General features: G+C 49.3%; 1 protein-coding gene across 5 annotated transcripts in view; it reads right to left on the minus strand.

Annotated features, from left to right (window-relative positions):
- Ggta1 (glycoprotein alpha-galactosyltransferase 1 (inactive)) overlaps positions 1-22,153 on the minus strand; it is an 81,522-nt gene that overhangs the window by 14,240 nt on the left and 45,129 nt on the right. For 2 of the 5 annotated variants that reach the window (XM_050126750.1, XM_050126751.1), the window contains exons 2-4: positions 20,303-20,397; positions 8,538-8,626; positions 486-551 (exon numbers count right to left, since the gene is read on the minus strand). In XM_050126750.1, coding sequence (XP_049982707.1) covers positions 486-551; positions 8,538-8,617 — 146 coding nt within the window. In that variant the 5' untranslated portion in view covers positions 8,618-8,626; positions 20,303-20,397. Of the gene's footprint in view, positions 1-485; positions 552-8,537; positions 8,627-20,101; positions 20,124-20,302; positions 20,398-22,153 lie in introns of those variants that run through there. The other 3 variants (XM_050126752.1, XM_050126749.1, XM_050126753.1) reach the window with 2 other exon arrangements.

Raw genomic sequence — 22,153 nt, forward strand, 5'->3', positions numbered from 1 at the left:
ATAATCTGAGTCTGACCTCCAGAACCCACAGTGGGAAGACAGAATCGCTGTCTCCTGAAAGTTGTTTTCTGACCTCATGTGTGCTGTGGCAAGCATGTATCTACATTCATGCGCAGATCACATACACACCACACACATACTCACATCACATACACTACACACCACACACATCCACATCACACACATCACTCATCCACACACACTCATCACACGCATACACACATCACACAATCATATGTATATATATATCACACATATAAACACTATACACATATATCACACAAAAATACACACACATACACATCACACAGCCACATACACACATACACACATCGCACACACATCATAGAGAGCACACACAATAACAATAGAAATTAAAAACAAAACAAAAGAGACTCCTTGAATGGGTTCAGTAAACCAGAGAAACTGAGTGAGAAAGCCATGGCTGAGTGTTAGGGATGGAGGGACCCATCCTGACCCCTTACCTATTGTTAAACCAGCTCGGGAGCCACCATTCCCTCGGGCTGCTGCCGTCACCAACCTCAGGAGTTCTAGGAAATGGAAAAGAACAGAAACACTTTTAGAAAACGAGGCGGGCCCCAACTGGACGGAGGGAGTTTCCAACATTTTTTTAAGTGTCCAATACGACTATTAAAAGTAAACAGGGAGAAGCAAAAGTGTGAACTACAAGGGAGGGACAGACCCAAGGAGCCTCAGCTGTCCCTTTCCAGGAAGCCCCCAGCACTCGGTTCATCCCTGGGACCCCTGAAGGATGAGGGGCAGGAACAATGATAGGGACCAATGAGACACACAGCCTGGGGTCCAGAGCATTGCTGCTAACGGAGTACCTGTGGTGACCATCAGTGAGACAGCACACATGTAGGAGCTCGGTAAAAGGAACATGGCTGTAATGAGGGGTAATCTTTTTTAAATTATCTATTTTTATTTCATGTGCATTGCTGTTTTTGCCTGCACATATGTCCATTTAAGAGTGTTGGATCCCCTGGAACTGGAGCTACAGACAGCTGTGAGCTGCCATATGCGTGCTGGGAATTGAACCTGGGTCCTCTGGAAGAGCAACCAGTGCTCTTAATCACTGAGCCATCTGCCCAGTCCTTTGGGGGTAATCTTAATTAAACAACAACAACAACAACAAACCATGCACTTTCCCAAGAACGATAGTGCAAGTGTGCATGCATGCATGCGTGCGTGTGCCTGTGTGTGTGTGTTATGAAAGGCCAGTCTGAGAAAATCCCAGTTGCCCAATCAGCAACAGCTTTGGGAAGTCCGAGGATTGCCAAAGGAGAAGTTAGAGAACCAGTTAAAACCAGCTTAGCCCCAACTTGAGAAAGTTTGCATATTCTCTCTCACTGTAAAAGTTTCTAATTTGGGGTCTCTAGGATGAGAAAAAGGGGGACGATGGATAAGGTGAAGGTGACCCTGAACAGGGACACAGTATTAATGGGGAGAGGGGTCTGTTGTACAGCTGAGGCTAACCCTCCCACTTGGCCTTTGCAGAGATGACAGGTACACTGCACCCTTCCTGGTTACGAAACCCGCCACAGAGTTCATCTGGAGGTGTCTGCGATGATCAATGACTAACGGTGTGGTTATAGGTGGGAAACAACGCAAGGATGAAAATCCCAGGAAATAGAAAGACCAGCAAGATGTCTCAGTGAGTAAAGGGGCTGGCCACCAAGTCTGAGGACCCGAGTTCAATTCCTGGAACCCAGAAGGTAGAAGAAACATACCAAGATATCCTCTGATCGTCACATGTACACACGCATGCCCACAAGCATGTACACACACAGACACACACACACACACAACACAGACACATAATTTTTTAAAAGAGAAGCCCTGGTGGCTGGGAATACTGCTCTGAAGACAAAGCACTTGTTTCAGAGCACGGGGACCTGCCTTCTGATCCCCAGCACCATACAGAAGTCAGAGACCGGCGTACATCTAGAATCCCAGCTCTCAGTGGGGATCCTGGGGCGGGCTGGCCAGCCAGTGTAGCCAAAAATGACGATCTCTAGGTTCAGTGAGAGACTCTGTCTCCAAAACTCAGAGAATAACGGGGAAAGATCCTCGAAGCTGTCTTCTGGCCCACGCTGGTGCACACACAGGTGAGCACACCTAGACACATGTGCACAGGTGTGCACATATCACACACACCAACCCCCTCCCCCTGATTTGATGACTCCAGCATGGATTTTCATGTGACCGTGGCCATCCCAAATAAAAGTTTCACATTGACTCTCATTTTTCCAGCTGAGGTATGGGTTTAGTGGGTTTGGGCCTGTGGCCAAGGTCCCTGAGCAGGTAAGGAAACACTGCAGATGTAATACCTGGGAATAAATTACACTCAAATGAAGGCAAGCAGTTAAGAACAATTTGTTCTGAGCTTCCTGGCCACCGTGCCAAAGACAGGAAAGTAGAGCTTAACATAGCTCCTCCCTCAGTCCCTCACCCAGGAATACAGGCGCCTGCTAAACACCCAGCTGCCCCATCAGTCAGACAACAACGATTCCCAGATGACACCATTTGAAGAGTCACCTGATCAGAACAGAGGACAAAGCATGTTACTATTCTACAGAGACCAGTCTGGAGACTGGCAGAGTACAACCCTGAGCCCAGGGTCCTAGGTATCTGCTTCCTCCTTGCCTCTCTCCTCGCTGCCCCTGCACTGTGGCCTGAGCACCCCTGTGGCTGGCACGTAGAGAAAAACAGCAGGGGTAGGGGACCAAGTGATGGAGGTGCCGGAGCTCAGAGCTCTTACTTTGTGTGGTATAGCCACAAGAAGGAGCCTTCTGGGCTGAGGGCAAACAAGAAACAAAACACGTCACCTTACTTTTACTTCTCAGAGAGGCTTCACTGCCTTCTCACTCCTCCCAGGCCTCTCCTTCCCTTGAGACAGGCGGCAAATGCCCTGGGGATTCCCACAGCACCGCCAAGGATGGGAAGGGACTTCTGGCCATCTCAATTCCTGTTTTTTTTTTTTTTTTTGCTTTGGGGATCTCCCCTCTAGCCCCCCTTCTTTCGTTTGAGGTTGGTCAGCTGTTACAGACAGGAAGGTCCTCTTTTACCACATTCTCCAACGCTGGGCAATGAGGAAGCCGGGGTAGGTGGAAGCATCATTGCCAGCCACCCCACACTGAGGATTTATCCCCCCATCCCCGCCCTCAGGAGGCAGAGACTGGGACATTTAGCTCAGATCCCTTCTGCAGAGCAGACCCAAGGGTGCTTTAACCAGCCAAGGCAATGAAGCTAACTTGATGCCTGGAAGGCAAGGCCGGGACTTTAGGGGATTACCTCCCTTCCCTCATTCTCTAAGTACTTGCTGGTATGTCCTCCAAGAGTGAAGGGACTCACTGCTGGCCAGGGCAGACCCGTACTTGCCCATGAGTGCTATACAATGTAACAGAAAAGGCCCTTCTCGGGAGGACCTGGCAAACTTCCTGGAGAAGGCAGCACATTCTGAAGGTCGAGGAGAAGTTCACCAAGGTGAAACACACGAGAGTGTTCCCCAAAGAGCAAACAGTATGCAGAGGCCCTGAGGAAGGACGCATCTGCGAGGAAACAGGGCCAGAGCTTGTGGGACCTTCTGGGGGTTTGCTGAGCAGAACTGTCAGGAAGCCCATGTGGAAAGTGTGGCTGGAGAGTGGAGCTGTAGGTGTGGTGTGTGGAGCAGTGGAGCAGCTAGGTGCAGCAGTGGCCAAGACGGCCACAGCTCATGATGGCGCTGACCAGAGAGACTTCTGGGGATTTAAACAACAGATGGGTATGGCGGCTTGAGGCCTGTCATTCGAGCCTTGGGCGGCAGAGGCCACAGGTTGGAAGCCTCCCTGGTCTGCACAGCAGTGACCAGTCAAGACTACATATTGAGAACCTGTCTCAAGAAAAGAAAAAAAAAGTGACAGGACTTGGTGCCATACGGAACCATTCAGTTCTGTGCAGAGACACTGTGCCCAAGTCCTATGCCTGACTTTGCTCATTCGGTAGATTCTACCAGGATCTCTTTGGCCTTCATCTCTTCTCCCCTCCTCCTCCCTGTGCTCCAGGGAGCAAGACCTACCTTCCTGCCCTCTTACCCTCCACCTGCCTTCCTGCCCTCTTACCCTCCCCCGCAGCCCTCCTGCCCTCTAACCCCTCCAGCTTCTCCCTAGACCTGCACTCTAGGACCAAGCCTTAAAGTTCCTGGCTCCTAAGCCAGAGTATAGATGCGGGGCCCCGATGAACTCAGCCAGGTACTCTTCCAGGCAGTTTACATCAGCGGCTCAGGGAGTCCTCTCACCACTGCAGCCATTCCTCTGCCCCGGAGGGAGCCTTCTCAAGGTCATCCTGCAAAGAAGTACAGAACCCCCATATCTGAGCCTGGGGAGTAACTAACTCCACATCTTGCCATAGGAAGGCAAGGAGGGGGAGGAGACAATCAACAGGGGGAGGAGACAACCAATGAACAGAGGGAGACAATGAGGAGAAAGAGGGAGACATGAGGAGGAGGAAACACGAGAAGGGAAGCCGAGAATGAAGAGAAGGGGTAGGAGAATGGGGAGATGGAGGGGAGGCAGGAGGAGAAGGGGAGACGATCCAAGACTCAGAACCCCGCCTGGCATTCCGGGCACTATTATTTTGTAGTTAAAGGTCCCCAGCCAGTCACGTTACACCTCTTTAACAGCCTTCCTTCTAACTCCTTCTGTCCTCTCCCAGAATCCTTCATGGATAACCACACTGAACTGACACCCAGAGTCACTCGCACTTTACGGTTATCCTAAGAGCAGGTGTTGGACACAGCCTGGAGCTAGGCACATGCTCAGTAACTGCCAGCCACCTTCGTCATCTTCTTTGTCATTGTTCCAGCTCAAAAATATAGTGCTGTATTTTCAAACAGCTTCAAATCAAATGCATCCCTGTTGATATTCTCTCTCTCCTCTCTCTCCATTGTTAAAAATGTTTTAGTATTTCGCCTGCATTCACATCTGTGCATCATTCCTGTTCCTGGTGCCCATGGAGGCCAGAAGGTGTCAGATCCCCTAAAATGGGAATCAAACCTGGGTCATCTGAATAACTATGAACCATCTGAAAGTGTCAGATCCCCTGAAATGGGAAACAAACCTGGGCCATCTGAATAACCCTGAATCATCTCTCTAGCCTCTAGTATTAATTTTTGAGATAGGATCTCACTTGAGTCCTGACTGGCCCTGTAGGCAACATTATTTTTCAATGATTTATTTACTAGTTGCTGGGTGCGGTTGCTTAGCTATATTTAAATCCCTTCGAGCATAGAGCCACATGCCTCTCTACAGTACACTGCATGGCCAGTTTGGACAGTGGCAGACACCTGCTTCCTCTCAGAACTCCTGCAGAAAGTCAAGTGAGTTCATGAGTCAGAAACAAAGTATCTACAATGTCAATATCAAACAACTGCCCTGAAAAGCAGCCAGAACCTCCTCTACTGTCATGCTCAGAACAGGTTCCTGGTAGCACAACATAGCTCTCCTGAGACGCCATGCCCATATGTGCTCTTGAGCCTTCATTGTTCGTGTGTGTGTGCGCACGTGTGTGTGTGTGTGTGTGTGTGAAAGAGAGAGAGAGAGAGAGAGAGAGAGAGAGAGAGAGAGAGAGAGAGAGAGATGTGTGCAGTGCCTCTAAGGGAGAGAGAGACAAACACACACATTGTGCAGTGCCTCTAAGTCTAGAAGAGGATGCCAAAGCCCCTGGAACTGTGAGCTGCCCAATGAGGGTGCGGAGAACTAAACTCTGGAAGAGCAACAAGCGCTCTTAACCCCTGAGCCCTCTCTCTAGCCATCATGTCTTCATTCTATGAGCCATTCATAACACAGAGGCACAGTTATAAGTAGACAACTCAAAGCCATCTAATCAAACTCCGTTTCAGAGCTTGCTGGCTATCCAAACAAGCATTCCAGCCCCAGGGGGGCACTTGTTCTCTTGGACAACTTCAGCAGCTGGAGTCACCATATCTACCCGCCACAATCTTGATGCCTTGTTTTGCCCATTGGTGCAAATACTGCTACTGTGCAGTGAATGCCTGTGGCCACCCTAACTGTGTCTGTTGAAGCCCTGTCCCCAGAATGATGACACTGGACCTCTGAGAAATAACTAGGTTTAGATAGGCATTTAAATAAAGGTGGGACCTCATGATGGATTTAGCGTTTTTTTTTTTTTTAATGAGGAAAAAAAACAATTATAAATTGCTGTTCTCCGTAAAGTATGGGCCAAGGGAGATGGTCACTAGCTGTTTTCAAACCAAGAAAACTTCACTTGGGCACTGAGTCTCTGTAGTGCAGGCGGACCTCAACCTTACTATGTAACCCAGGTTGGTTCCAACTCACAGTGATGCACCTGCCTCGGCCAGTCAGGTGTGGGGACTGCAAGCATGACCCAATCCCCTGGGATGTTATCCCCATTTTTACAGGTCAGGTACTGAAGAACAGAATAGCTGTGTAGCTGTCCCAAGGTCACACACACACACATACACACACACTCACACACACACAGGCACATACACTCACTCACACACATACACACACACACACAGGCTCACACACACTCACACACACACAGGCACACACACACACACTCACACACACACACACACACACACACACACACACACACGCAGTAGAGGGAAGTCTGGGACACAACAGGCAGTCTGGTTTTATGATCCAGCCAGGATGCTCTTCTGCCCCCGAGAGCCTAAGGGTCACACCCAACAAGTGAATCATCCCTTTCTTAACTAACTTCCTCAATTCAAAGGACCCACTCTCCAGACCTTTTAAGTGGGTCACATGCTAGCTTGTCCCGCCTTTTCTCAAACTTAGCTACTCAGAATGAAACAGCAGAACATCCTAGAAGTGGTTACATATCTGTCACCCCTTTGAACCTGTATCTTTTGCATTCTGACTGGAGGCTACCCCTCCTAGGCCTGTACCTAAGGACATAGTTGCTTTTCTGTAGCCAGGGGAGGTCTGCTGGCTCATCCAACTTAGAAATCCAAAATTCTGAAAGAGGTAAATCAGATGTTAACCCAAAGCACCAGAACTCCGAGGCCACTAAAACATCCCCACTGTGAAGATGGTCATCTCAAGACAGCTCCTACAGTTAAAACATCCCCACTGTGAAGATGGTCATCTCAAGACAGGTCCTACAGTTAAAACATCCCCACTGTGAAGATGGTCATCTCAAGACAGGTCCTACAGTTAAAACATCCCCACTGTGAAGATGGTCATCTCAAGACAGGTCCTACAGTTAAAACATCCCCACTGTGAAGATGGTCATCTCAAGACAGGTCCTACAGTTAAAATATCCACACTGTAAAGATGGTCATCTCAAGACAGGTTCTACAGTTAAAACATTCCCACTATAAAGATGGTCATCTCAATACAGGTCCTACAGTTAAAACATCCCCACTGTGAAGATGGTCATCTCAAGACAGGTCCTACAGTTAGCTGTACAATTAATGCACTCATTGAAGCTGAATGGAGCTCAGCTAGTGCCTTTCTTAGGCACCTGCTGGGGCTTTGCTATGAAGCTGGGTCTCCCTGAGGCCCCTGACACGGGAGCTTCCAGGGGCAGAGGCGGCACAATAGATTTTAATTGACAGATGAGTTAGATGACTGAGAGACATTTGCTTCATCCTGCTTTCCAAAGCCAAGGGAAGGAAGGGAGAGAGTGCTTCACCCAGGCACAAATGAATCACTAGTAAAATGTAGTATGGGTTTTTTGCACCAAAGCCAACCACTTGGACAGATCCTTTAAACTTCACAGATACTTTAGGACTGCAGAACTTAGGGCTAGTTTCTTGTGGAATTCCTATCTGAATTTTTATCTATTTCTCTTTTTTCCTTTATTTGTAATTATTTTTAAATTTTATGTATGTGAGTGTTTTGCCTGTATGTACAGGTGTGCATCACTTGTGTATCTGGCACCCACGGAGGCCAGAAAACAACTCAGGATCCCCTGGAACTGAAGTTACAGGTGTTTGTGAGCCACCATGTGAGTGCTGGAAATTAAACCCGGGTCCTCTAAAGGAGCAGCCAGTGCTCTTAACTGCTGAGCCACCTTTCCTGCCCCTTTATATTTTTGAGTCAGGGTCTCCTTGTAAAGCTGTGGCTGACCTGGAAGTCACTATATAGACAGTCTTGGCCTCAAACTCATACAATCCTCTTGTCTCTGCCTCCCAATTACAAGGATTCCATGCATACACCCCAGACTGGCTTAAAATGCTTTATATAAGCTTATACAAATTACTCGAGGCTGTTTTGGGCTTACTGTGCCTTTTCTCTGGGTTTAGCCTACAGAAATGCAAGGTATTAGGAACACGGCAAGAACAGAGATAACTACTTTGGCAGACGTTACCTGGATGGTCTGTGGTTTTAACGACCATCCAGGGCTGGGGACTCCAGGAAGGGTGGAGTCCTCGTGTTCACCCTGCTTGGTCACCCTGCTGGCACCCGTCACACCGAGTACAACAGCCTTGCCATCCCCATCGCACGAGCCGGCTTCATAATTACCTGCTGACGTATTCCCAAAACACGACGAACACAGTCGAGACAACCAGCATCGACAGGACCACTTTTCCCTTGATATTCATTATTTTCTCCTGTGGGGGGAGCGGAAAGAAAGAGGGAAAATAGATTAAATAAATTAAATCTGGAGTGAGAGATGGCTTCTTGGGCTGGAGAAACAGCTCAGCGGTTAAGAACACTTGCTGGTTTCCATTCCCAGCCATCGGTAACTCCGGTTCCAGAGAATCTGATGCCCTCCCTCTTCTGGCCTCCATGGGTACCAGATAAATGGGTGGTGTACACATATACACACAGGCAAAACACTCATACACATAAAATATTTTAAATAATAAAAATAACAAAAGGCCTCTGCCCACATCATTTCTAACAGGATACATTTGTGTGCAATGCACTAGAGATCAGAGGTGTGTCCCTGCTCGAGTGCACAAATAAAGCGGATGTAGTTAACGAGACTGCATGCTCTGGGAAGGATGCTGGAGGCGGAGGCGGAGCCAGAGCTGGGCGAAGCCAGAGCCGGAGCCACAGCCTGGTGTTAGCAAGTGAGGAAGTAGCTGTTAGAGTTCCACAGAACTCCAGCTACCTCAGATTTGGAGCACCTCTGGTTCTGGGGCGGGGCGGGGGGGGGGTTCCCATTCCCCAACTCTGTAGTTCCTGGAGTACTGAGGACACAGCTAATGCCTCTTTATAACCTAGGCTTTCCACCCCTCCCCAGTTCACTCCACCACACACCCACAAGCAAGCAAACAACTGGAACTACAGGAGGAAAATTGTGAAAGAGAGGGGAAGGGTTGCTTGGCAGGAAGGCTGGGAAGTCCTTCAGTGTGGGGTGATCAGGAAAGGCAAGCAGAAGGGACATGAAAGGTGAGTGCTGGATACGAAGATAAGGGTGCCCCTGTGGAACAACAGCCTAATGGGCTAGCCTGAGAGAGCTTTAGAACAGAGAGTGAGCAGGGGTGGACAGAGCTCTCAGAGGTCCACAGGGAGTTTGGGAGGAAGAACCGGATCTGTGTTCATGTGCTGAGGGGTGGGGAGAGGATACCGGAACCCCAACATTAGTGGGGAGAGTCAGACACGTCTAATGGCCACAGAGAGTGGGCAACTGGATCATGATCTGCATGTTGCTGTTCCTACAGTGGGAAGTTTTGATATAACACGTTGATACCTTACTACACTCTTCCGTGTAGGGAGAGATCTTTCCTAGAGACTTGCCGGCTCTCTGAGATTCCAAGAGCTCAGACAGAATGAGCCTTTGACCCACAGTGAGCCAGCCATTCCGGAGCCAGGCCTCCTCCATCTGGTCCATGCACCCCACAAGGCAGTAAGACCTGTCCTTATCACCCAGAAGTACCATAAACATAGAGACCAGGCCTGCCAAAAGAACCGAGCAGATCTTAACTGCTCACTCTGCCCTGCCAGCTATTCCTGGAGATCCCACTTCCAGCTCTCAGTATCACCGCAAGAAGAAGGGTTAGCTGAGAAACCTGTAAGAAGGCAGGCTGAGCAAGCCATGGAGACCAAACTGGAGCAGCACTCCTCCATGGTCTTTGCATCAGCTCCTGCCTCCTGGTTCCTGCTGTGAGCCCCTGCCCTGACTTCCCTCTGTGATGGAGTTGACCTGAGAGTTGTAGGGTAGAATAAACCCTTTCCTTCCTGTTGTTTTAGACCACAGTGCTTACCACAGCAATAGAAACCCTAAGACAAGAGTTCCAGGGACTGAACCCAGGTCCTCAGGTTTGGCAGCAAGCACCTTCTTCACCTGCTGAGCCATCTCATTTTCCTCTTCCTTTTAGGGAGGTAGTCAGGAATAAGGCCTTTCGCAGAGCTGGTTCTTAATGAGCTCAACAGAGACATAAACTGTGGGATCATCTCAGCAGAAACATCTGTAAACCAGCAGAAGGCTTCCAGATTAATTCCAGAAGAGAGCGCAGACTAGATCCAAACGCTGTACATTAGCCAAACTGAGCTCGGAAGCCCTCCTCCAGCGCACTGAGAGCCCAGCTTCTGGGGGACACAGTTAATTCTCTCTAAGTTTAGCCCAGGGCCATGGAGTGACCAGGACACAGCTGGTCCCCAACCCTTACTGTGATGCTGGCTGATCCCCAGTCCTCACTCTCACATCCTAAGCCTGCTTCCCCTACCTTATCTCCCACCCAACCAGAGAGCCCCACACCCATTCTGAACCAGTGAGAAGCCTGTCCACCTGTTCACGGACTCCCTAGTTTACTACAGGCTAGAGCCTAGCAGACTGGGCATAAAAACACCAGGCAAGGTCACTCATCTTCCGGTCTCCTCCCTTTCTTTTCAGAGGGCTGCCTTTCTACTCCCAGGAAGCTTTGCTTCTTCTTCACTAGCTCCTCATTCTGTGTGTGAGGTAGTGACCTGAGTGACTGCTGAGTTTCCCAAGCCTTAGTTCTCTGAGCCAAGCCCACCTACAATAAGAAATAGACCTCATCACACTGAAGGATGCCCCACTAGACTGAGAGCCAGAGAAGTCCTGGGTTGAAGGTCACACAGATCTGAGGCTGTGGCATTAGAGGAGGATTTGAGTCCTAACTTCACACAAGAAATTACAGTTTTTCAGCCTTCATCCACATCTCTATGAACACCTTGGAAAGCCAAACATCCTTATGTAACTCAAGGGGCGGCTCAGCCCTGATGTGGGATGCCCTTCTGTATGCTGTGAATATGTTTTATTATCATTGGTTAATAAAGAAGCTGATATGGCCAATGGCCAGGCAGAATAGAACCAGTGGGAAATCCAAGCAGAGACACAGGGAAAAGGAAGGCGGAGTCAGAGAGATACTAGCAGCCTCTGGAGAAGCAAGATGTGTGGTGATACCATGACCATGTGGCAAAACATAGATTAATAAAACTGGGTTAATTTAAATTTTAAGAGCTAGGCAATAATAAGCCTGAGCTAATAGGCCAAGCAGTTTGTAATTAATATTAAGCCTCAGAGTGTTTATCAAGGAACTGGCGGGTGGGAAAGAAACCTCCAGTTACACAGCCCCAACTGACATTCTATTCTATAATCCCTATCCCATTTGAATATTTCTATGGATAAACATTAATGTGTCCCATTCAGCTACATGGGAACTGCATGGGAACTGTATGGAGGCTAAGCGATCCATGTGCCTCAAAGTCTAAATTCAACCTATCTGGGCCCAGAGTTTCAGATTAGGGACTAAGGATCTTGATTAGATCAAATTAAGCTGGTTTCCTTGTTTTGACAATGGGGATAAAAATAGTGACAGGCCTGTTGATGGTGGTGCACACCTTTAACCCCAGAACTCAGGAGGCAGAGGCAGGTAGATTCTATGAGTTCAAGGCCAGCCTAGTCTACAGAGTGAGTTCCAGGACAGATTCTATAGCTTCTGAGAAACACTGTCTTGAAAAACAAAACAAACAAAAAAAGATGACAGCTGTGTGTAAATCACCAGAGAAAGCCTGCAACCTGAGTCTCATACCCAAAATGTACCATAGAAAGAGTGAAAGGCTCCTACACGGTTTCCTCTGACTACCATTTGTGCATTCTGACATGTGATGCAACACACACACACACACACACACACACACACACCCCTTTAATCTGAGAACAACTAAGGAGGTGAAGCAGGTGAGTTTCAGGGCTACATAGTGAGACCCTGTCTCAGGAGAGGGGAGGGAGAAGGAGGGAGAGAAAAAGGGAGGACAAAGGGAGGAGGGAATCATAAAATAGGATACAAGCTCTTTTAAAATATTAGTCTTCATTACTGATGTTCATGGAAGAGGCTGCTGGGAGGGAGCTGAAAATGGGGGCTGATACTCAGAAAGTGCTCAAAATATTTGGAGGAAGGAGAACTCTGGGATAAAAACAGCTTATACAAATGGATGCAAATCAAAGTTTCACCATCTATATTGTAATGGTAAAAATAAAATGCAGCAGGATCCCCAAGGGGTGAGTCACAGCACCAACGTTATGGTGAAAACAAAAGCTGCAGGTTTCCCGAGGGGCACAGTGGCAGAAATGCTGCAGGTCCCAGAATGGCGGCAGTGGGTAGCAGTCCCTAGTCCATAGCAGGTCATGAAGGCAGCCAGATCCCAGGCAGGGAGCTGCATGGTGGGTGAGAGACCAAGACAGATAGGCACGCCATGCAGAGAAAGTGGGTATTTATTTGGTGGGTTATGGAAGGGAAAAAGAGGGGAAGGGGAGAAGGTAGAGAGACAGAAGCTGCCTCATTGGAAGAGAGACGGAAAGGGAAGGACTTGGGCTGGATGTGGGAGGGAATGGGTGAGGCTTGTCTCTTAAAGGGACAGGACAAACATTACATATACCAGCTCAGCCTGAGGACGAGCTGCTCTAAAGGGAAACTAACTCCAATTTTCTCTAATCAAATTCTAGGATACCCTGTGTTTGCTGAGAGACAAGGGTGAGCGTTGGCTTCCAGGCTCGGCTGTGCCAACTTACCAAGGATCAAAACAAAGCCTCTGCCAGCTAGAAGAGGGATGACACAGAGACAGTATTGCCTATGCATCAGAGGCGGTCCCGAGCAGCACATCTCCCAATCCCCACCACAAACATCCCAGTCGCTGTCACATCTGTAAAAACTTTGTGAAGCCATGATTCTTCTCTTTGAAATGGGATTCATTCCCAGAACACCTCAGCAGTGTGACTTCTGCACAGGCAGTGGAATGACCTTTCCATTCCCCCACACCAGGAGGCCTTACTTAGAGTGATAACATTCACTCTTTGTTCTAACAGTCAAATTTACATAGAGTCAGGCCCACAGAATTCCCTGCTAAGAGACCACATAGAAATTTCTATAAAAAGCAGGCACTGAGCAGGAAGGCAGTGTGCCCTCCACCTGCTAGCAAACAAATCTGGGCATCCCCAAAGCTGGTTATCACAAGAGATTAGATGAGGAGAATGGGTGAATCCAGGATTCAGGGACGTTTAGTAACCTTATCTAAATATTTGGAATGTCAGGTATTTCCCCTTGAATGCTGGCTCTTTCCCGGGAGCTGTCACCTGTTCCTGAGTGCTGCTTTGTCAGGTTCTACCTGCCCCTTTTTGTGATCCTAAAATGCATATGATATTATTGTCTTTGCCTATGGAAATTTCCAACTATGTCTGTAAAATCTAAAAAACTCAAGGAAATTGTCCTTCACTTTATTTTTCCCCTCGCTGGAAAAATAAAGAATATGCAGAGGTAACGTGCTTGAGTTCATTTTTTTTTTTAATCCCTCAGATCTTTGCTAGTCATAGACGTCCTATTCTGAACCCTAGGGGAGTTGCTGAGGCTGGTGACCCAACTGGTGACCTTTTTAGATTTCAGGAATTTATATCAGAGGTGACTCTCGGAGTACATTTCTTTTTAGGCTTCACTGATGGCTTGAAACCACCCACAGTGGCTAATCACCCTGCCGGTGAGAGCCTTGCCATCTAAAATGCCAGTCAGAGTGAAGCGCTAGAAATGGGCACAACATACTTCCCAGAATCCTCCTAGAAACTCCAGTCTCCAGGGAAGGGAGGGTCGGCTGGATGGCCAATTAGTCTTTTAAAACCATTTTGTATTTCTCTCTGGACCAAAACGAGCCATTTGGCCGACAATGTGGCCTACAAGTTCTTCGACATTTGTTCCTTGGAACTTTGAAAACTGCACTTTTGAAGAGGGGTGGATGGCTGTGCTCCCAGCCGTGCAAGAAATGAGTTGACTTCTTTTGGGTCTTGGCTCCAAGATAATAATAATGTAATACTAGTGTCATGATAATGCTGATGATAATGATAAGAAGGTAGAGGAGGAGAAGGAGGGGGGAGGGAAAGAAGAAGGAAGGAAGGAAGGAAGGAATATTGAACCAGAGAGCCACAGGCATGTGCAGCCAGGTCACCACACAAACTGTGCCTGGTGTATGCCAAGGACAGACCATTAAGAAGTTCAACATTTGTAATTCCATAGAGGCTGGGGACATCAGGGATATTTCTTAAGCAAGAGTCTTTGATGTTTATGGGCTTCCCAAATTCTATGTCAAACTGTATTACTGTGTGAGCTGTGCCATTCAAAGCAAGGTGGTCAGGAATCGATCTCATGAGCTAGGCTGGAAGGACTAAACATTGCCACCATGATTTAGACCTGCTGGTGCTACCCCACAGCCTCCACCAAAGCCTACTTAAAGAGGCAGCTTCAGATAGGCAGAAAAAAAACCATCTGGAAAAATAAAAATGAAAGTTATACTTTAAAAAAAAAGAAGAAAGAAATGAGTTTGAATGGTGTAGGAGACCCCTGGGTGATCTGAGCTGGCCCAGTGGTTCAGCTTGTGAAGGTGTGGGGCTCTGCTGCCAGCTCCGAGACCCTCTGACTCTGTGATCTAACTCCATCCTCTGGCCACTCCCAGACTCACCCCTGCAGCACTTGGCTCCTGTGTGGGTTCTCATATGAGCACCTGCACCCCAACTTCTGGGACACACACTGACACTGGTGGCATTTCACAGGACAGAGCCATGCTGTGAAGCCTCCACCTTCCTGGCTCTACCTCATGGTCCAATGACCACCCCTCAGAAAACCTCACAGAGTCACACCAACCAAGTGACAACATTTCTTCCAAACAGTTCCTCTCTGGAGGGGACGCTGGGCAAGCCTGTTTTCTCCATCTCGGTGACCCTCAGCTGGAAGCTGGATGCCGAAGGGCCCTGGAAAAGCCATTATCACCATTGTGGAGAGCAGGGGACAGGCGGGGAAAAAGCACTTGCCAAAGAAACCAAACCTCCTGGGAAGCATTTGTCTTCCTGCCTACAAGCCTGCCACCACGGCCTGGAATCCACCCTTCTTCCCCAAAGAAAGGCCAGGCATGATGAGTCCAGGGCGGCACAGGCCCTGCAAGGTACTCGGTAGGTGCACCAATATGTTTGTGAGGTGAGCAAATCAGTGGGAGCCACCCAGACCCATCAACCACCATGGACTAGGCTAGTGGGTCCTAGTGGATTAGCAACCAGAGACACATCAATAAACAAGACCCAGAGGAGGAGGCAAAGGCTAAACAGGCTACAGAGTGTCTGGTAGTGACCAATGTTGCAAAGGCAAACAAAGAACAGAATAACAAATAGGATATTATTGTCTATTGATTGTGCAGGCACACACACACACACTCACACACACACACACACACACACACACACACACACACGATTGATGGAGGAAGGACATTGGTTAATTATAATAAAGAAACTGCCTTGGCCCATTTTATTGGTTAGAACATAGGTGGGTGGAGTAAACAGAAGAGAATGCTGGGAGAAAGAAGCTGAGTCAGGAAGTCGCCATGGTTCTCCCACTCCAGACAGACGCAGGTTAAGATCCTCCCTGGTAAGCCACCTCGTGGGCTACACAGAATATTAGAAATGGGTTAGAACAATATGTAAGAGCTAGCCAATAAGAGGCTGGAACTAATGGGTCAGGCAGTGTTTAAAAGAATACAGTTTCCATGTAATTATTTCGGGGCATAAGCTAGCCATGCAGGTGGCCGGGTGCCGGGGATGCAGCCCCACTGCTCCTATCTCTACACATGATGGAGCTCCACACTTCACCACTGTATAATCCTCGGCCTAAGATAGCATCTTCTGGCTCCCCCAAGCTCTCAGTTAACCAAGAGTGTTAATTCAGCACTACAGGTAAAAAGTAGATTAAGTGGAGTAAATTAGGTAGAAACTCTGAGCCCAGCAAGGTCCCAGATGTATCCCCTGGGGAAGTTGCTTAACCTGAGGCTCTGTCTCATGTATAATATGGAGACACAAACATCTTCCTTGGGGCTTTGCAAAGGACAGAGGTAGTACCAAGCCTCATTGGGCCAGGCAATCAGCATGTATGGCAGCCATAACCATAACAATGTTCTTGAGGGAGAGAGGTTCCAGTCATGGATGCAGAGACAAGAATTTCAGGCCCATATAACAAGCCCTCACAGAACAGCTGGAATGAGCCCAAGACCCCATTGCAATCTGAGGGAAACCCTGCTTTTCCCAGTCTGGGACAAGGTTGCAGTCAGACATCCCCACCGCTTCTCATGGGTGCCTCCATTAGGGCGCCGAGATCATGCAGAAGTGGCCAAGGCCCATCCTGTGCAAAGACCAAGGTAGGCAGGGTTTCACAGTGGATAAAGTCTTTGGACTGATCTTCTCCAGGCATGGACAAGAAACCAGTACCAGGGCATATCCCTTAGGCATAAGAGCTCACCCTGCTGCCGTGGTCCATTTGCTCTTCCTAGACTGACTGGATGACTGGATGACAGACTCCTTGGACAACCTACGTATCTCAAGTACAGAGGCTGACTTACCAGGCCTCAGGAAGCTTGGCCTCCGGTCCCCTCATGATGGAACTTTACTCATGTTGGAGCACAGATAGGAACAAAACTCAAGAAGATTCTAGAGTAGCAACAATCAATCCCCTAGAGTCTGGAGGAATCCAGGGCTAGCTCTGGCAGCTGTCAGGAGCTGCTCCAGAACCTTGTACAGCATCCAGGACCCACCTTCTTCCTCCCTGCCCAGGGGTCACGAAGGGCCAGAGCTCTAGTGCCTTCCCAAGCGGCACCCAAACCGAGCTGCCCAACTGCCCTAAGTACCAAGGATAAAGGGCTACACGCTCACATCTGCCTGAAGCCACCTGAACAGGGCGCCGTCCAGACCATCCCAGATGTGGCATCACCACCAACAATCTAAGGAGCCCAAAGCAATTCTGCCCCGTGCTAAGCAGTGGACAACAACCACTCGTGAACTATGATGGAGCCCAAATAAATTAATTTGTCTTTCGGTTTTATTTCTCTTTTTCTTTTTTTGCTTCTTTACTGAGTTCCACCCCCAGGTCCCAGGGTCTCATATGGTAAAGAGAAATGACACCTGAAAGTTGTCCTCTGACCTCCAAATGCATGGGACAAGTGCCCTCCCAACCACCAACATGCTAAATAAATGTAGAATAAAGAGAAAGAAAAAGACAGTAGAACAGCAGTGGGTCACTGCCCTTTTAGGGGTCAAATGACCCTTTCCCAGGGGTCCCTAAGACCATCAGAAAACAGACAGTTACGTTACAATTCATAACAGTAGCAAAAATAGTTATGAAGTAGCAGTGAAATAATTTTATGGCTGGGTCACCACAGCATGAGCAACTGGATTAAAGGGTCGCAGCGTGAGGACGGTTGAGAACCACTGGCCTAGAATATCTGCGTCAGGACACTGATAAGATAGAGGAATCTGCAGTGGGGTGGAAAGAGGTTCAGCAGTAAAGAGTGTGCACTGCTCTCTCAAGACAGTTTGGCTCCCAGCATCCACCAGGCCAGTCACAATCACTGCAACTCCAGAGATTCGACACCTCTGGCTCTGAGGGCACCTGGACTCGTGTGCACACAGACACACATGTATGGACATACGTTAAAAGTAATAAAAATATTTTTTAATTTGCAGTCAGATATAGCAAGTGTATCAGGCCACTCCACACAGCTCATCCCTTTTCCAATTTTTCTACCATTTTATTATTGTCTTCTGAATGTTGTGTCTGAAGGCCTTGGCCTTTTTTCCTACTACGTTATCCCTTCTCATAGTCTATACACTCACTTCTCGACCTGATAGTGATCTACAACTTTAAATTCTTTTCTTAAAGCGCCCTGCCCCACATCGAGTGAGCTTCCAGACTACAAATACCTGCATTCTTCCTGAGCCAGGCCAGGCCAAGCTGGGCTAAACCTTTCTCCAGCTGTCTTTCAATTCTGTCTCAACAACCCTGTGATGTAACTCTACGATTAATCCCATTCTGCAGACGAGAAAACGGCTCGGAAAGGTTAAGCAACTGCCCATACACTCAGCACACAGTGCCGCGGCTGGGTCCCACCCAGGGAATGTGCCTCCAAGGCCCTGTCAACCATCACAGACAGGCTCAAGTCTCTTTATGCTGCTCAGGGCTACCATGGAGTGACTAACTCAAACACCACCTAGGGTCAGCTTTTCCTCAGATCAGCTGGGGAGCCTGACTGGATCACTCTTCTGCCACTAGCGAGGTCTCTCCTTGTGTGCCTGGTGTGGGGACTCCTCACTTGTGGCGCCTTTACACTTAACAATGGCCAGTGGTCACTGTGGTGACCATGGCTCGGCTTTCCGGCTAAACCAAGCTAGACTGAAGGGGCAGCTGGCATGACGTCACTGAACACACTCAGAAGCGATGGATTTTAAGGGCAGAGTATCTGCCTCTAGGTCTTGTTCTTGGCAGGGGGACGTGTCAGGGTAAGGGGAACCATTTTATTATAAAATTCCCTGTGGGGAGAAACATGATACAACTGATGGAGAAAAAAAAATAGAAGCCAGTTTCCAGTTATGCTTTTCATTAAGAAGATTGGAATCAGGCTGGAGAGCCGGCTCCGTGGGTAAGAGGCTTCCTGCTCTTACAGAGGGCCTGCAGCTTGGTTCCCAGCACCCACATCAACAGCTCACAACTGCCTGTAACTCCAGGGGGTCCAATGCCTTCTTCTGGCTTCTGTACCCAAACATATAAGTGCACATGCACGCACACATGTTGAGCACGCGTGCACACACAAACACAGAATATTAATGACAATAGGATCAGAATAAAACAGATTCAGGAAAATGAGGGTCAGGTGCATGGTCAACTGTCACCCCTGCCACCACACACAAAACAGGCAGTACACACCACAGGCTGCACACACCACAGGCAGCGCACACTGCAGGCCGCGCACACCACAGGCAGCGCACACTGCAGGCTGCGCACACCACAAGCTGTGCACACCACAGGCAGTGTACACCGCAGGCCGTGCACACCACAGGCAGTGCACACTGCAGGCCGCGCACACCACAGACCGTACACACCGTAGGCAGTGCACACCACAGGCCGTGCACACCACAGGCTGTGCACACCACAGGCTGTGCATACCACAGACTGTACACACTGTAAGCAGTGCACACCACAGGCTGTGCACACTACAGGCCATGCACACCACAGACCGTACACACCATAGGCAGTGCACACCACAGGCTGTGCACACTACAGGCCATGCACACCACAGACCGTACACACCGTAGGCAGTGCACACCACAGGCCGTGCACACCACAGATCATACACACCATAGGCAGTGCACACCACAGGCTGTGCACACTACAGGCCGTGCACACCACAAACCATACACACTGTAGGCCGTGCACACCACAGGCAGCGCACACCACAGGCCGTGCACACCACAGACTGTACACACTGTAAGCAGTGCACACCACAGGCCATACACCCGTACTAAGAGGTATCTCTCTGCTTCCACTTCAGTCTCCTTCAGGAAATGCAAATGCAGGATCCAGCTACCATTTTTCCTGGCTGCCCCAGGAATCATTCATCAAAACATTCTCTACATCAAGAGACATGCTGGGGTGTTGTGCAGTCTCGAGAAGACTTGGCGCTCTCCCAGTGTCCTGCCCAGGCAAAATTCAGTCCCTGCCCCTGCACTGTCAACTGGACCCCTACACAGAGAGCTCCGGGCTGCACTGTGCCAGCACTGAGCCCTGCCAAGAGAAGCGGAATCAAGTGGAACTTACAGCCAAAATCCCCGAGCCAGCATTCCGCCAGCCCCTGCTTCCAGAGGCACAGAGGAAAGGAGAACAAAGCTACGAAAGAGACCAGGGAAAGGTTAGGGAGAGAGCAAGGATCTTCCCTCAGGTGGGACCACTTTGCGGCCTAACAGTAGTTCCTGGTAACCCACGACTGGCACACACAAATCCTTTTAATCAAGCGCGTACCTCATCGTCCGCGGTGTTCCCTCCAGAGCTAACAGCAAAGTTCTACTGAGCAGGAGGCAGGGCTCAGAGGAGGGGAAGGTACAGTGTTCCAGCTCCTGTCAAAACAATAAACAGCTGTTTCAGGAAGAGGGGGGCAGACAGAGCCCTCGGCAGCAGCCACAGGCTTTGTTTCCTCGGCCCCGGGAAACGGGCTGTTGACCGGATCTGCATGCCCAGGCAGAACGCTCTGGGCCATCCTCGGACTCCCTCATCAAGGGGAAAACCAGAGGACCAAATCAGGTCAGGAGTCATAGGAGACCAGGTCGCCGCCCCTCCACATCACCCACTCCTGGGGAAAACTGGGAGCCATGCAGGATGCAAACAACTTCACGGTATACCTCCCAGAGACAGCCAGTGGAGACGTGTGCGAGATGGCCCAAGGCAGAAGCAGGTGAGCAGACGAGGACTTTGATGCGATTGCCTACATGTGGTGCTGAGAAAGCTTTGCCTCCACAGCCTGGCTCTGGAAGTCACACTTTTGTGGAACACTGCTTTAAAAAAACAGTGTGAACCGGGTGTGGTGATGCACGCCTTTAATCCCAGCACTCAGGAGGAAGAGGCAGGTGGATCTCTGTGAGTCTGAGCCAGCCTGGTCTACGGAGTGAGTTCCAGGACACAGGACAGCAAAGATACACAGAGAAACCCTGTGAAAATTAAATAAATAAGTAAAAAAGAGAAAGAAAAAAGGAAGGAGGGAAGAAAGATGACGTGACTCTCCATACAAAGTCTTTATTATATGAACTTGGAAAGGCCAGAGGCCACACCTGCTCCTGAAGGGATGAGACTTTTCCCTCCCCACCCTACTGGAGGCAGTTTAAGAAGGGGCATTTCTGTCTAGTGCTTTTTCCTTTTTCTTTCTTCCCCCCTTCTTTTCAAGTAGCCCACGAATTCACTGTGTGCCAAGGATGGAACTTCTGACCTCTTGCCTGCCTGTCAATAGTACCGGGGTGCAGCACCCCGACATCCAGCTAAGTGATGCAAGGGATGGGGCCCAGGGCTGCATGCATGCTGGGTAAGCCCATCATAGCTGAGCTTTTCCAGAAGCCCACTGTTCCCAGCAGCACTGCAAAAGGCTCACATTGGCTCAGGCAGGGTCCCTACCTCCTTCCCTCCCCAAGCGGCTGGGACACTGCCGGGAAGTCTGGGAACCCTAGACGATGGGAAGGGACCAATGCCAGACAGGAAGGAGTCAAGGCCTGGCCTCCTCCTCCTCCTGTTCACAAAAGGAAGTGCCACGGCTTCCTCCTCTGAGGGCAGGAGCCAGCTGACCACCACCTTCAGGAACCGGAAGTTCTTCCTAACAGCTGACTTAAATGCTTCTAATGATATCCATTCAACCCACAGGAACACGGGCCTGTGACAGCCATTCTGCTCTCAAACCTACTCCCAAGAGATGAGCATCGGGACAAGACACAGCCCGCGCTGGACCCCAAGGCCCGTCAGAAATGGCAAGTTGCCACCAAGTGCCACAATGACATCCTATCTGTAACAATGAGAACAAGCAAGCTGCAGCCACATCACATCAACAGAAAAACTTCAACACTCAGTACACGGCAAAAAGAACTGACCCAAAAGGATTTATCGGGTCAGGCATGGAAGTGCAAGCCTATGGTCCCGGCTCTTGGGTCAGGCATGGTGGTGCACACCTACCCATGATCCCAGCACTTGGGTCAGGCATGGTGGTGCACGCCTACCCATGATCCCAGCACTTGGGTCAGGCATGGTGGTGCACGCCTACCCATGATCCCAGCACTTGGGTCAGGCATGGTGGTGCACGCCTACCCATGATCCCAGCACTTGGGTCAGGCATGG

Source organism: Alexandromys fortis, unplaced genomic scaffold, assembly GCF_014885135.2.
Source record: "Alexandromys fortis isolate MF-2015 unplaced genomic scaffold, M_Fortis_MF-2015_v1.1 scaffold_268, whole genome shotgun sequence".
Taxonomy (NCBI): Eukaryota; Metazoa; Chordata; class Mammalia; order Rodentia; family Cricetidae; genus Alexandromys; species Alexandromys fortis.